Source organism: Chaetura pelagica, unplaced genomic scaffold (genome assembly GCF_000747805.2).
Source record: "Chaetura pelagica isolate M959 unplaced genomic scaffold, ChaPel_1.0 scaffold258, whole genome shotgun sequence".
Taxonomy (NCBI): Eukaryota; Metazoa; Chordata; class Aves; order Apodiformes; family Apodidae; genus Chaetura; species Chaetura pelagica.
The window spans coordinates 171,049-185,178 of record NW_009954333.1 but is presented as its reverse complement, the minus strand read 5'-3'; the positions used below and the strand labels follow the sequence as shown (position 1 = coordinate 185,178).

The 14,130-nt window shown below is 35.4% G+C and overlaps 1 protein-coding gene across 1 annotated transcript in view; it reads right to left on the bottom strand.

Moving 5' to 3' along the window:
- GRIK2 (glutamate receptor, ionotropic, kainate 2) overlaps positions 1–14,130 on the bottom strand; it is a 208,889-nt gene that overhangs the window by 54,349 nt on the left and 140,410 nt on the right. Inside the window, exon 13 of the mRNA XM_010004187.1 lies at positions 12,394–12,611. Coding sequence (XP_010002489.1) covers positions 12,394–12,611 — 218 coding nt within the window. The remainder of the gene's footprint in view (positions 1–12,393; positions 12,612–14,130) is intronic.

Genomic DNA, 14,130 nt, shown 5'->3' with positions numbered 1-14,130 from the left:
AGGAATTGCCACATTCCAGCTTAAAAATATCCTGATCACTTTGTGCAGTTTCCCAGGTGGATATCTATCTAACTTCTTCAGTGTTCTTAAAGAGACTCTTTCAGAGCTGCAGTCATGAAAGCCATCTCATTCTAATGAAAGCCTGATGGAACCAATATTCTTGGTATAGATGAAGTGTAACGAAGCACTTTCTTTCCCATAGGAAAGTCTTCCTCTCATATTATTTGATGCCAACTAACCTTCACATCTGCTATTTCCCTATTGATTGTTACAACTTGGCACTTTTGTAGAGTGTCTGATGAGGCAATTCTATTCAATGACACCACTTCCTTTTCAACAAAAGGAGTGCAGTAAAATAGCAGTGTTTCCTATACCTTCAGGGGAAATGCTCTGTGCAAATTATGCAAACAGACATGTAGTCATCATTTAGATATCTGTATGTGAAGAAGAAAAGCATTTGTTCCTCTTATACCGACACATTCCCCATGTAAAATTATGCAAAGTAGATCTGGGTTTGAATTTTTTAAGTAAATGAGGAGTCATTCTGGGCCCCACTTTAAAAATTCATCTTAAAATACAACATGTTCACCATGGAAATGACCTTGAAATTAGTCATCACTTAAAACACAATCCAAACATATATTTACAGCTCAGCAAAACACATTAGAGCAAAGAAAATGTTTGTTTTTCTGTCCTTGAATACAAAGACATCAAAGATATATTTTTTTCAAGGGAAACAAAATAATTTCTTCTTGACACATATTATACTAATGAAATATTTCATTTGAAATTAAAAAGGTAAGTAATATAAATTATCTAATAAGCCTCATTTATAATGTTGCGAGACACACCAGCATGACAAAAATAAAAACACTGCATATATAAGCTTAATATCAAGTACAGCATTTTGATTTAAAACTACTGGAAACCATTCAACCTTTGGCATTGTTTCTGAAATTTTACTTTGGCTTTCCTCTAATCCAGGCTTCTCAATGTGTAACATTTAACTGATTGTGTGTGTGTGAAATTTCGGATTCTTTTAGGTTTAAAAACCACAAACTGTTCTGTCTATAGTTTTACTTGGAATTAACTCTTTTTGTTTCCTTTCTTTTTCCTTGTTTGTCTTTACGCCTAGATTCACAATGACTTTGAAACATCTAATACCTATGGAAATCAATGGGAACTTATTTACAAAAGGAGCACAGAAAGAAGAAATAAGAGGTAAGCATGTAGTTCCATTTTAGGATTTTCAGATTGCATAAATATTTTAACAGGTTACTTTGACAAAGAAAATTCACCACCCTCATGAACAAGACTATCAAACTGGTAACAACAGATGTGGAAAAGGCTGAGATACTAATTTTTTTTGCCTCATTCTTCTCTGGCAACCTCTTTTTCCAAATCTCTCAAGTGGATAGACCACAAGGCAGAGACTGGAGCTGCAAAGTCCCTTCATATGTAAGAGAAGATCAGGTTCCTGACCACCTGAGGAACTTGAATATATGTGAGTCTATGAGACCTGATGAGATACATCCCAGAGTCCTGAGAGAACTGACTGATATAGTTACCAAGCCACTCTCCACGATATTTGAAAAGTCATGGCAGTTGGATGAAGTCCCTGGTGACTGGAAAAGGGAAACATTTTATTAAAGGGCAGAAAGGAGGGACCTGGGAACTAATGACCTGTTGGCCTCACATCTGTGCCTGGGAAGATCACGTGACAGATCCTCCTAGAAGTTGTGCTAAGGCATCTGGAGGACAGGGAGGTGATTTGAGACAGCCAGCAAGGCTTTAGGGCCAAATCCTGCCTGACCAACCTAGTGGCCTCCTATAACAGAGTGACCTCTCTGCAAGGGCAGGGACACCTCCCACTAGACCTGGTAGCTCCAAGCCCCATCTAACCTGGTTGTGAATACTTGCAAGGAGGGGGCATTCACAGGGTGCCTGGACAACTTGTTCCAGTGCCTCACCACCCTCACAGAGAGGAATTTCTTCCTAAAGTCTAACCAATATCTCCCCGCTTACATTTTAAAGGCATTACCTCTTGTTATTTCCTTAAAAAAAGTCCCTTCCTAGGTTTCTTGTAGCCCCCCTTCAGGTATTGGAAGGCTGCTTCCAAAAAGAGATTTTAGGCCAGTGACCTTGACTTTAAAAATAGTCCTGGCTTGTTTTATTTACTAGTAAAAATATAGCCTTAAACTGCACAAGACAGAAACAAGGCATTTGGAAGAAAAAAACTATATAAAGTCTACTAACCTTCCATACACATGCACTATTTTCATTTACAGGCTTAAAGGTGATTCTATGTTCTAAAAATGTACTGTGCCAATTCTTTTGCTTCTTAATTATTTGTATTCTTTTTTATTCCAGTAAAAACAAACAAACAAACAAAAAATTTTAGGCAATGGTCCCTTTCCCCCAAATGCATTAAGGGTTGCTGTAACAGCCGCAAATTAAACCATATCACAATTTTGAAAATTCAAGTGCTATCTTTGAGGAAGACAACATTAGAATGTTTGGAGCTTGAAGTGGTTTTAGAAGTGGTAATCTGTATATATCCTCAGATTTTTCATCATTTCTCTGTTAACACCTAGTGGGCTTTAATAATTCTGTTGACCCAATTTGCTGAACCATACCCTTCAATTAAAAGTTTCCACAAAAATTCTGGCATAGATGTCAAGATTACCAAATACTTCCAGGAATATGCAAACAATGAAAATGCATTACTGATGCATACATCAAAAACCTGCACCTGTCACCCTAATTTAATTTTTTAAAAAATTAATTGGACTCAGAAATATTTTTTTTAAAAAATGACAAGCTGTTCAGCAGATGCCACAGCAACATCTGCCCTGCTGGTGGAGGATAAATGTATTCAACCTTCATTATGATCAAGCATATGGAGTCACCTGAGCAAAGCAAAATGGTGGATTGTCTTTATAATTTGTTATTTTTAAAGTGTTATTTTTTAAATTTGTTTTTGAAAGACAGGCTTTTCCAATTACTGGCTTACTTGTAGGAAAACTCACCGGGACCAGTTCAAGTTTTTAAAATATGACATTTATAAACACAGGCCAGAACTTCAGCCATAGTCCAACTCAGAATATAAATGAAAATATGAATAATGTCAAAATGACAACAGAATTCATGTAACAATGTACCTGGATATTGGTTGCCTATTAAATTTAAATATCTATTATGAGAATTTAAGTAAAATTCAGCCTAAAAGAACATATTTATGACCATCACTATTATTACGAGTGACTACCTCAGCTCTTAAGATGTGAAAAAATAACTAACAAATGAACAACCAAATTTATTTCCTATGCAATAAAATAATTATTAAATTGAAAGATCATATGTCATATCTGAAAAAAAATAATTCAATAATGTAAGAAATACATTGCTTATCTTTGGTTTGATGTGTTTGTGGACAGATAATTAGTAGACTGATGTGATCATAAAGAATTGTCTGTTCTTGGCTTGGACAGATGTACACTTTGCTAGATAAAAAACTGGCTGGATCACTGGGCCCAAAGAGTTGTGGTGAATGGAGTTAAATCCAGCTGGCAACTGGTCACAAGTGGTGTTCCCCAGGGCTCAGTGCTGGGGCCAGTTCTCTTTAATATCCTTATCAGTTATGCAGACAAGGGGATGAAGAGAACCCTCAGTAAGTTTGCAGATGACACTAAGTTGGGGGGAAATGTTGATGTGTCTGAGAGTAGGGTGGCTCTGCAGGAGGCTGAGGGCAGATCTTATTGCTCTCTAAAACTACCTGAAGGGAGATTGTAGAGAGGTGAGTTTGGTGTCTTCTCCCAAGTAACAAGTGCCACAACAAGAGGAAATGGGCTCAAGTTGTGCCAGAGGAGGTTTAGATTGGATATTCAGAAAATTTCACCAAAAGGGTTGTCAAGCATTGGAACAGGCTGCCCAGGGAAGTGGTTGAGTCATCATCCTTGGGCTTGTTTCAAAGACATGTAGATGTGGTACTTAGGATCATGGTTTAGTAGTGGACTTTGTAGTGTTAGGGTAACTGTTGTACTAAGTGATCTTAAGGCCTTTTATAACTTAAATGATTATACGATAATATGATTCCAAAGCATGTTTTAGTATATTTTTTTGTCAAAAGTGGTAATCTATATTGTTCAGATTAAGGATCTTGAAAATCTTTAAGAGAAATTCAGTTAATGTATGGAATCTGAAAACTGATTATAAAGCATTCATATCAAGTAAAGTTTATGTAATTATTACCATAGGTGTATTGCAAAATGGATGGTTTAAACAATCTTGACAACCATTCTGTCTGGAGCAATGAATAACTGGAGAAGAAATTAATCAGTATAAGACCCTAGGTGGCATCCAGTGCAATTTTGGCACTGGAAATATTCCTTTACACAAAGCAATGCTAATGCAGTTGGACAACATCTCAATAGTATCATACCATAAACTGGCAAGGCAGAACCAAAAGTTCACCTCTGCTAATTAATGGAAGCTTTCAGGCTGCTTCAGTGGGCAGGAACTCAACACTGAAGGTTGCTTATATGGCAGAAACCCATACAAAACTGGCTAAACCTAAAGACAGTTCACTCTGGAGAATTGTTTGTGAATCACATTCCTAGGATGAGTCACAGATCAAATCTGCAAATTTTACACAGCTTCAGTGCTATTTGCATTGAAGAGCAAGACTATTTTTTTTTTTTCCAGACTCTGATAGTTTAAAATGTTCTCAATTTTCTAAACAAACCCTAACTCTGAAATGTGTTATGCATACAGATGGTTGCAGTTGAAGGATTCTCTATGATCTAGTTCAATTGTCTTTCTCACCTTGCTCATGATCTAAAGACAAACTTCATGAGAAAAAAAAAAAACAACACGTGAAAACACAAGAGAAAAGGAAAATATTCTTGGCCTGCCTCTTGGGGTAAAGCAGCAGGAGAAAGAGAGAAAGGTGATGAAGCTAAAGAACAGTTAGGTTATTCCTTTCTAAGGAACCTCACAACCAAATCTATGATCAGAACACAGAGTTCAGTCATTTTCTTACAGCTGATGTTGTCAGCCATCCCATTAAAGTCCCTGAAGAGGCCAGAAAGTGAAGCACATCAGGTGAGAGGAAGGAAACATAATGGCTTACCAGTTAAGACAAAATCTACAATAATGCATAAGGACAACACATATTCTGGAAGTATCAGCAATTACACTGCTGTTGTTTTTCTCATCCTCACACCTCCAAATTTCTAGGTAACAGAACTCATGTCCCAAAGGGTGTCCTAAGATCACCCTGCCATGGAAGGGAACACCCTCTACTCACATCTCAGCAGTCCTGGCATTCTAGCAGCCAGAACAGCTTTCTTCACAAATGAAAAGTAAATACACATCAATAACAAACCAATTAATTTTCAGTTGGGTCAGAAAGCTGGACTAACTCTTGCCACAGCCCTGTGATATGCAGAGCCAACAGAGCTTGAGGCTGAAGGCAGGAGAAGAGGGTGGGCTACTCACAGATAGACTGCTTTTAGTTGATCCCAAAATGACACAGCAAGAAAGCTGTTGCAGTGATTAAATAATGATTAAACTCCATCAGACTTGGTAGAAATTGTTGTGCTTTGCTGGTAAAAAAAATTGACATAATTTAGGACTCAAAGTATGGTCAGGATAAAATTTGTATATCATATCATGTATATAATATGTGTATATCAGTCGGCATATCAAATATACAGTAAATTAGAAATTTTATTTCTCTGTTTTCTTGTACCCTGTATTTCTATCGAAGTGAAAATGAGACCTTGCCATATTTTCCTGAACCTCATACACTGAAAATGACCAGCTTTATTTAGACAAACTGCATCATGTATTTACAATATGGATTAGTAATGCATATGTACTAATTAATGCATATTGTGGGTGGCTGAACTTTTGAAAAATAATACAAATGTCAGCTTCTTGCTGATATATTCATCTTAGCTCTACACTGTGAAATACTTATGAAAAAAGAAAGTGCAATCAGGCCATAGGTTACATAGTTTAGTTCATCTGAGAGTTTTGTGGGGAGATGAGCACAAAAGTTTTTTCCCCTGTGAATAGCTGGGGTAACAGATGCTGAGATATGGAAAATACTTGATCCAAAGACAAAGAAGATAGTTTAATTGTTATGTCCCTGCTTGACTTTTTTCATAAATAACTACTGGGGACTCAATTCATATATTAGGTATTTCATTCAATATTTAAATTATTGTGAGTGACTGATCTTGTTTTCACTGGAAAGTTATAAATATTTATTTGAGAGGACCCTGAAAACCAGTTGTATGTGTTTCATCCATTTCTAAGTGCTGTAGCTGAAGACAGGTATAACTGATAAATAAGAATATTGTTATTTTGGAATATAATTAGTCATGAACATTACATTATCCAGAAGCTAATTATGAGTGCTAACTATTTGGTTATAAGGCTTAATGCAGTACACATTTTTGTAGAAATTTAAAGTTAAGAGTTCCTTGTGTTCATCTATTTTAGCCCATAATGTAGAAACAGGACAAAAGAGAATAAGGAATGAGGAATGGGGGGAATGGGGAAAGGGAAAGGAAAAGCATGGAGAAATGCAAAGGTGGAAAGATAATAGAGTTCTACCAGATTCCATCTATTTCTAGGTTTATGCCTCTGCACTGAGGTGCAACAGGCAACTGAACACACATACTTATTTAGTGAAGGAACAGTAACGGCTCTGATAACCCCAGAGGAGGGGGAAGAGTCAAGACAGGATAACACCATTTCAGTGACTTTGTCCATATTACCTAAAGGGTTGGAATGAGGCTCTTTATGTGAATAAGCTCTGCTTCCTGCTCTCAGGTTCAAAAGAAAGACAGTTCACTGCAAACTGAATATGTTTCTGTGGTACTGCTACCAACTATTTTATAAGCATTATCCAGATCAGCACACAGAGGCTGGGACTCAAAAAATTGTTCTCCACTTGTCACTGCCAGTCAGTGAATACTTGAGAAGCTCAGAAGTTTCTTTCTTCTTTAACTTGCAACAATTCCATCAAATAATTGCTATGCACTTCTAAACTTCATCATGTTTTATTTGCAGTATTCAGCTAAAAGTATATGTGTGCATGCCCATGTGTACAGTTTTGTACATGCACACATATTTGTTCAACATTGTTTGCCTACAGCAATGTTCAAACTCAGGTATGAAAAACCCACTAAAGTTATACTGGCTTTATGCATGTCAATGCCAACATCACTCATGACAAATTAATGACACTCATACCTCTATTTCTGCTCCTAATCTTTCATTTATGTCAGGGGATCTGTCACTTGTACTTGCACTGCAACTCCTTTCAGCCTTAGGAGGATATTTCTGAGATTTTGCAATGTATAGATATGGCTTCACAGTATTTCCTTCAACAATAGGTTGAGAATTTGGAAGAGGAAGATAAACACTACACGCTGAATTACTGCACTCCAAAATTTCCTGAGAGAGTTATTACCAAAATGGTTAGGGTAAATCAGGTTGGTTTGGGGAACTGAAAAGCGTCAACAGCATGGATCTTTGTGGAGACAAAGAAGTGCAGGAAGAAATTGAGGATATTGTCCAAAGTAAATCTGGAGTTAAAAAAGTCTATCCTGAAGAAGAAAAGGAAAGAAACTGGCAAATGTAAATTATAAATAGAACACTCTATCAGATAATTCTAATTTGTGCAACTCAGTTTTGCGGAATTTGTCCCTGCCCTTCACCAAGTGATCTTGAAAATGGTACGTTCCTTTTAAGTGCTCAGGTTCCTTATCAGCAAAACAAGGATATAAAATACATTACTCTGACAGTGAGCTGAAAAGACCTTTAATTTTTGATCCATAAGTAATGACACTAATCTACTGCTATTAAAGAATGAGAAATTACTTTGTTTTTTACTATTTGGTATGCAAATGCATAGTACTCATAACTGAGAAAAGTTCCATTGTGTATGGTACTGTACAAAAGCATAGAAAGAAAGAAGTTCTAACACTGAAAGGTACATCCATGAAAACTTAGGAGACAAATAAAGCTACACAGCAACTTCACAAACAACCTGCGCTTAAAATTGTACACCACGTATAAACACGTGCCATAGTATTTCCTTTGTGCTTGAGGATGAGCAACTGTCGTCCAAATAAAAGCAGGGTGGAATTAACTTTGTTCTTAATTTCAGAACTGTTATTTGGCAAGAAAACAGACACTGGCATTTTGAAAAACATAGACCGAGAGACCACAGAAATCATAGGTAATGAGCCTTCAAGAGACTTGGAAGGGACTACAGGAAAGCTAAGGAGGAACTTTTCATCAGAGAAGATAGTGATAGGAAAAGGGGCAGTGGTTTTAAACTGAGAGAGGGGAGATTTAGGTTAGATATTAGGAAGAAATTCTTCTCTATAAGGGTGGTGAGGAACTGGAATGGATTGCCCAGGAAGGTTGTTGATGACCCATCCCTGGAGGTTTTTAAAGCCAGGTTGGATGAGGTTTTGTGCAACCTGGTCTAGTGGCTCCCTGCTCATGGCAGGGGGGTTGGAACTGGATGATTTTTAAGGTCCCTTCCAACCTTAATGATTCTATGATTCTATGTTACTCAGACCATGAGGAAGCATGCAAGGTCTGGAGGACTTAATAAATTTCTGGAGACAGCATTCTTCTTTCTTATTGAAGCTATTTCACAGGGATTTTGGAATCACAAGGGTAAGAGGATTTTCAACATCTCTCCCCTGTGTGCTCCAACTTCAGCAGGTTTTGATTTAGCAGTTAGTCTGATCCTCATTTAGGTTCCTCCTCTTTTGCAATAACATCACACAGGTTCGGATGAATTCCAAAATTTTTTTTAAATAAATAATTTAATGGTCTGTTATATAGATAATTTATGCAGAAAATACTTTCAGTCTCATGGGCAGCTATGATGCCACACTGTGATTGGAACTAATAACTATTACTAAGATAAGATAATTTCATTTAACATTAGGAAACCATCTGGTGCCTTCTTTTCTTTTTGTTTAACATGCTGTCACTGTTTTACTCAATACACTTTCATTAAAACAAGACAAAGCAACTAAGGAAAAACACACACAGATGATCAGTTTATACTCCCTATCATCTTTCTGCAACCTCCCCCAGAAGTCATAGTCTAATAGATTTTTGAAGTAGGAGGGGAATTCTAAAATTTCATCTGAGCTCCTGTATAATTAAGGCAATCTATTCCATGTTGTATCTATTTTCCTCACAATGGCTGCATGTGATAGATGAATCCAGCCCATTCCTAAATAAACTGCTCCAGTGGTTAATTACTCTTACTTTTAATAATATGTGCCTTATTTCTAGGCTGAATTTGCCTAAATTCAGCATTGGATGTCATTATGCCTTTTTTTTTTTTTTTTTTCTAGATTAAACAGTCATCTGGTGTCAAAAAATCTCATTCCCATTAAGTCATTTACAGACTGTGATCAAGTCACCTTTTAACCTTCTCTTCAGCAGATTAAACAGATTTCCTTTAGCCTGTAACTATAACGCTTATTTCTGGACCTGTAGTAATTATCTCACCATTGATGAATTCTTTCCATTTTAAACATATTTTCTAAGTGTGGTCACCAGAATAGGACAGAACAGTTTTTATCAAAAAGACAGTGTTAGTTCCTACTTCATACTCACTTCCATATATGTATCAGAGAACATAATACATATTATTAAAAACCTTTCCTTAGCTTACTGATAAAACAGAAAGTATTCTGAAAATAATTTAATAAGTTAATATTTCTCCCTTTTTACACACAAAGCAGAAAATATACACAACTCTTCTGCCTTTTCTATACTACCTATACTTTTTTTGTACTACCTATATCCAGTGTAATTTCTGTCACTTAAGATGTTTTTCTGATAATTTTTATCTTTCTTTATCAGTTTCCTGTTCTTAAGTGCTTTTTATATTATTATTTGGCAGTAGTAACTATGAGTCTTTCAGCTGTAGCAGTACTTTTCAGGCAATTTCACTTACAGTCTTACTTTAAAATATTTTTTTTGCATTTTAATTTTCTTCACACAAGTAAATTATATTCATGAAGCAATTTGCTTATACAAAACAGAAGTATATTTCACAACCATATAAATACTATGTTGACCAGACTGATAGTATTCTATTTTCTGATAACTTAACCTCATTAGGTAAAAAGACCTAATTTTACCAGAAAGTTTACTCTAACAGATTGACTGTATGTAAATGGTTTGGTTTATCTTTAATGGAATATATATTTAATTAAATTGTATTCCTTATACAGGTATCTCTAATGAAGGGTGTTTACATCAAGCAAACTGTAATTTTCAGCTGGAATTTGCTTTGGACACTGAATGAATCAAATGAGATTATGCTGTTTCCATTTCCCTTTATTTATTTATTTTGGGGTAGCACTTTTTAAACCACTTTCTAACCACAATCTCTTCACATGTAAACTCTAAAAAATGTTTGTTCAACTGAATAAACCTTTATTTGACCTAAAAAGTATCAACTGCATAAAGAAATTTTGTGTTTCCTTCTGATTTTTCTTTTCATTCGTAGTGAAGGTGAATTTGTTAATGTACTAAAAGCAAAACCACTTTGTGTGGTCTGACACCATAAATCTGTTTTGTATAAGTCTAAATTATTTGAACTGCAAACAAAATCTTCTGTGCAGGATGTGAAACTGCTATTGCAGTAAAAGAAAAGTGATTTCTATTTCTTGGATAAAATATACTATGTAAACACAAAATATAGCTTCATAAATAAAAACAGTAGAGGAAAGAGAGCAGAAGGGATGAAGTGGGCAGAAAAGGGAGCAGTACATCAATGTGCAGATGGGGAAAACATCCAGAAAAAGAGAAATAATCTCTGTGTAGTTCAAAACCCCGCAGACTAGATGCATGCAACAATGGAAAAAGAGTGAATAAAAGAGAACATAAAGGTGGGGAGAAATAAAACTAAAAGTTAAGAAGATGCAGACAAAAGTGCTGCTAGAAACCAGAAGGCACTGTTAATTTAAACTTACTTCCTAATATTTTAGAGTCCACAGTTCAAATGTGAAAGACAAGAAGTTCAGAGCTTCCTGCCAGACAAAAATAAAATTAAAGCCCTGTAGTGTTTTTCTGGTAAATAAATAGATACCTTGTTTCATCTCTTTATGTCCAAAGACTTATAAAACCTCACTCTTCAAACTTTCCGTGTTGCTATTTTGAAGAGCTTCATCTATTTCCTGACATCAAGACCTCTAATTGATTACTTACTTTTATTAACTTCATCATTTTCTTTTCTAGCAAGCATTCCGGGGTACATAGTCAGATCCTTCCCAAAGTATGCTTTAGGTTAAGCAGCCTAGAGCATTCTGACATACTGAAGTTGAATTGTTTTTTATCTCCAAGCAGAAGCTGAAAGCCATATAAGTATTTTGAACATTTAAAACTATGTATACACTTCAATTGGCTCCAAGTACATAAGATTAAATAGTGAATAGCCTTGATAACTAAACAATTTTTTTACTCTCTGAATCTGATTAAATGAACTAAACACACATTCTTCAATTTATGCCCCAGTTTATGAGTTACAACTGGACCTCAGTTTGTCCGATTTCAAATGCCAATGTAACAGCGACTTCAAAGCTTTAGGCAACAGCATAACAACTCATAAAACCATAATATACTAGCTAAAGTTTTCAAAACATACCAAAGATCAGACAAATATTGTTAAGCACCTCTCTCTTCAGAAGATCCAAGACACATCTGTTCTATCAAACACAATGAGTTACACAAAAAAACATCCCCTCTCCCTTCAAGCATAATTTTCACCAATTTAAGCCCATTTAGATGCTTGATGAAACTAAGCTTTCTCTCCAATCCAGCAGTATATTCCATTGTATTTCAAACTGAATGATCTTAATAAGAGGCTAAAAGAATAGAAGAAAAAAAAAAAAGGAAAAAGACGAAAAGACTGAGCTTTTTATATGGAACCCAAATTTCATTAAAGTTTGTCCAAAAGGTTTTTCTCAGTCCTTAGTGCAGACCAGTTGCTTGAACAAAGACTATGATTAAGTATAATGTTATTGAACTGATACTCTTAACTTCTTATAAAAAAAATAAAAGTAATTCTTTTACAGGCTATAGATCTGTCTGAGCAAACTGTTCAGGTTTCTTCACCTACTCTACTGCTATAATTTCAATCATCAAAGAAATTGCCTTTCATTTCCCATGAGCACTTTAGCATTGGCTTACTTTGCTGTCTTGGAAAACCTCAGAAAAGTGGTTATCATTTGCTTTCCAAAGCGGTGGGAGAAAGTGTTCCCCAGCAAGACGCACCAGCTTTCACCCCCAGACAATCAGGATACAGGTTCTTCTCAAACAGAATATAAACCTTACCTTGAAGAAAGTCATGGTGGCTCCATCTTCAACTGCCCCATACTCTATCTTTGTCTGCTTGGCCAAATCATCAGCAGAATCAATAGGGGATTCCATGCGTTCCACTGTCAGAAAGGCGGCTAAGTTAGCAGTGTACGAGGAAATGATGATAAGTGTGAAAAACCACCAAATGCCTCCCACTATCCTGGTGGAGAGGGCTTTGGGCATGAGCTCAGAACCTAACGAAAACCAGGGGAGAAAGGTGAAACCAATGCACAGAAAAAAAATTAATAAGTGTTCAGCACTTTTTGCCACAGTGGAGAGAAGGAATCACTGTGCAAAAAAACCTTTAAGCCACAGGCCTACATGTACTGCTTGTACAAACACACACAACTGAAATGAAAAATAAGAACTGATTACATTTATAAAGACAGATCATTTTGGAGCTGTGGGAATCAAAAGATAGTAATGGGAGACTCAATGATCAGTGCCTTTTTAAAATTTATAAATATATCTATCTATCTGTCTAGATAGATAGAGATATATATATAGCACAATGTGAATAATGCAGTTACTACAACTGGTTTTCCAGAAAAATCCTAGCTGGACTGAACCTCAATTAATACTACTATTGAAGCACTTAAACAGTTCTTAATCTTTGAGTAAATAAATAAACTATTGATGAAAGGACCAGATATGAAATAAAGTATTTCTTGTCTGAAATACAAAATCTGAAATCTATTATAACTGTGCTTTTGGCTTTTGCATTTGTATTGCTGTAAAGGGTTATTCATTGACTACTTAGATAAAAATATTAACATCTCCCATCTCTATAGTTAGCCCCACAGTTTCATATACACATGGGTGGCTATGCCACACACTTAATTTGGTAAAATAGCAATGAAAATATTAGACTGCTAAGTATAATATAAATGAAAATACTAGACTGCTAAATATAAACTAGATAACGATAGATTATAATGCATTGCTGGAGTTGCCTGCTCATGGCATTAAGGAATGGAGGGGGTGACAGACACTGTGTAGTAATTTGCATAATTATTAATGCTAATTTAGAGTCTAATGAGGCAATTTGAAGTACATAGGCTCCTCTTGTGCCTAATTACTACAAATAGGAAAAAAGAAATAAAACTCAATGTAAGTTAAAACCACAACTATTTACTATAAATGACTGGGTATGGATTTTTTCCATAATGTTATAATTGAATGGAATGAAATTTCTAATTTTGTCAAATAAACAATTTCAAGCTTCACTGTAAGAACTTTACACAAAATCTTTTAGAACTATCCAGGAACTTGTTTTCAAAGAAACAATTTTACCATATCCACTATACCATTGTACCAAAACCATCACTTTTTGTTAATTGGTCTTTATTTTTGTTTTTTAAATCTCCTGGGTAAAATGGAATGAAGGCAAGATGGACTATTTTATTACTGTTTAAATTTTAGTGTTCATATTGAATTATTTAAGGAACTCGTCCAGCAAGGTAACACACCTTCATATAAATGAAAGTTTATGCCAAACTTCCAACATTAATGCTAAGAAAAGAATAGAAAGGGGGGGAAAAAACCCAAAAAAACAACCAAACAAAAACAAAACAAAACAAACCCAAAGAAAACCAAATAAAAGGAAAAAAGAAGTGGTATCATAACTGGACTATTGTATTCAAAAACAGCCCATCTTACCCTGCAGTTCATCTTACCCTTGCTGTTTCAAACAAAAAAAGCTGACAGACTTGG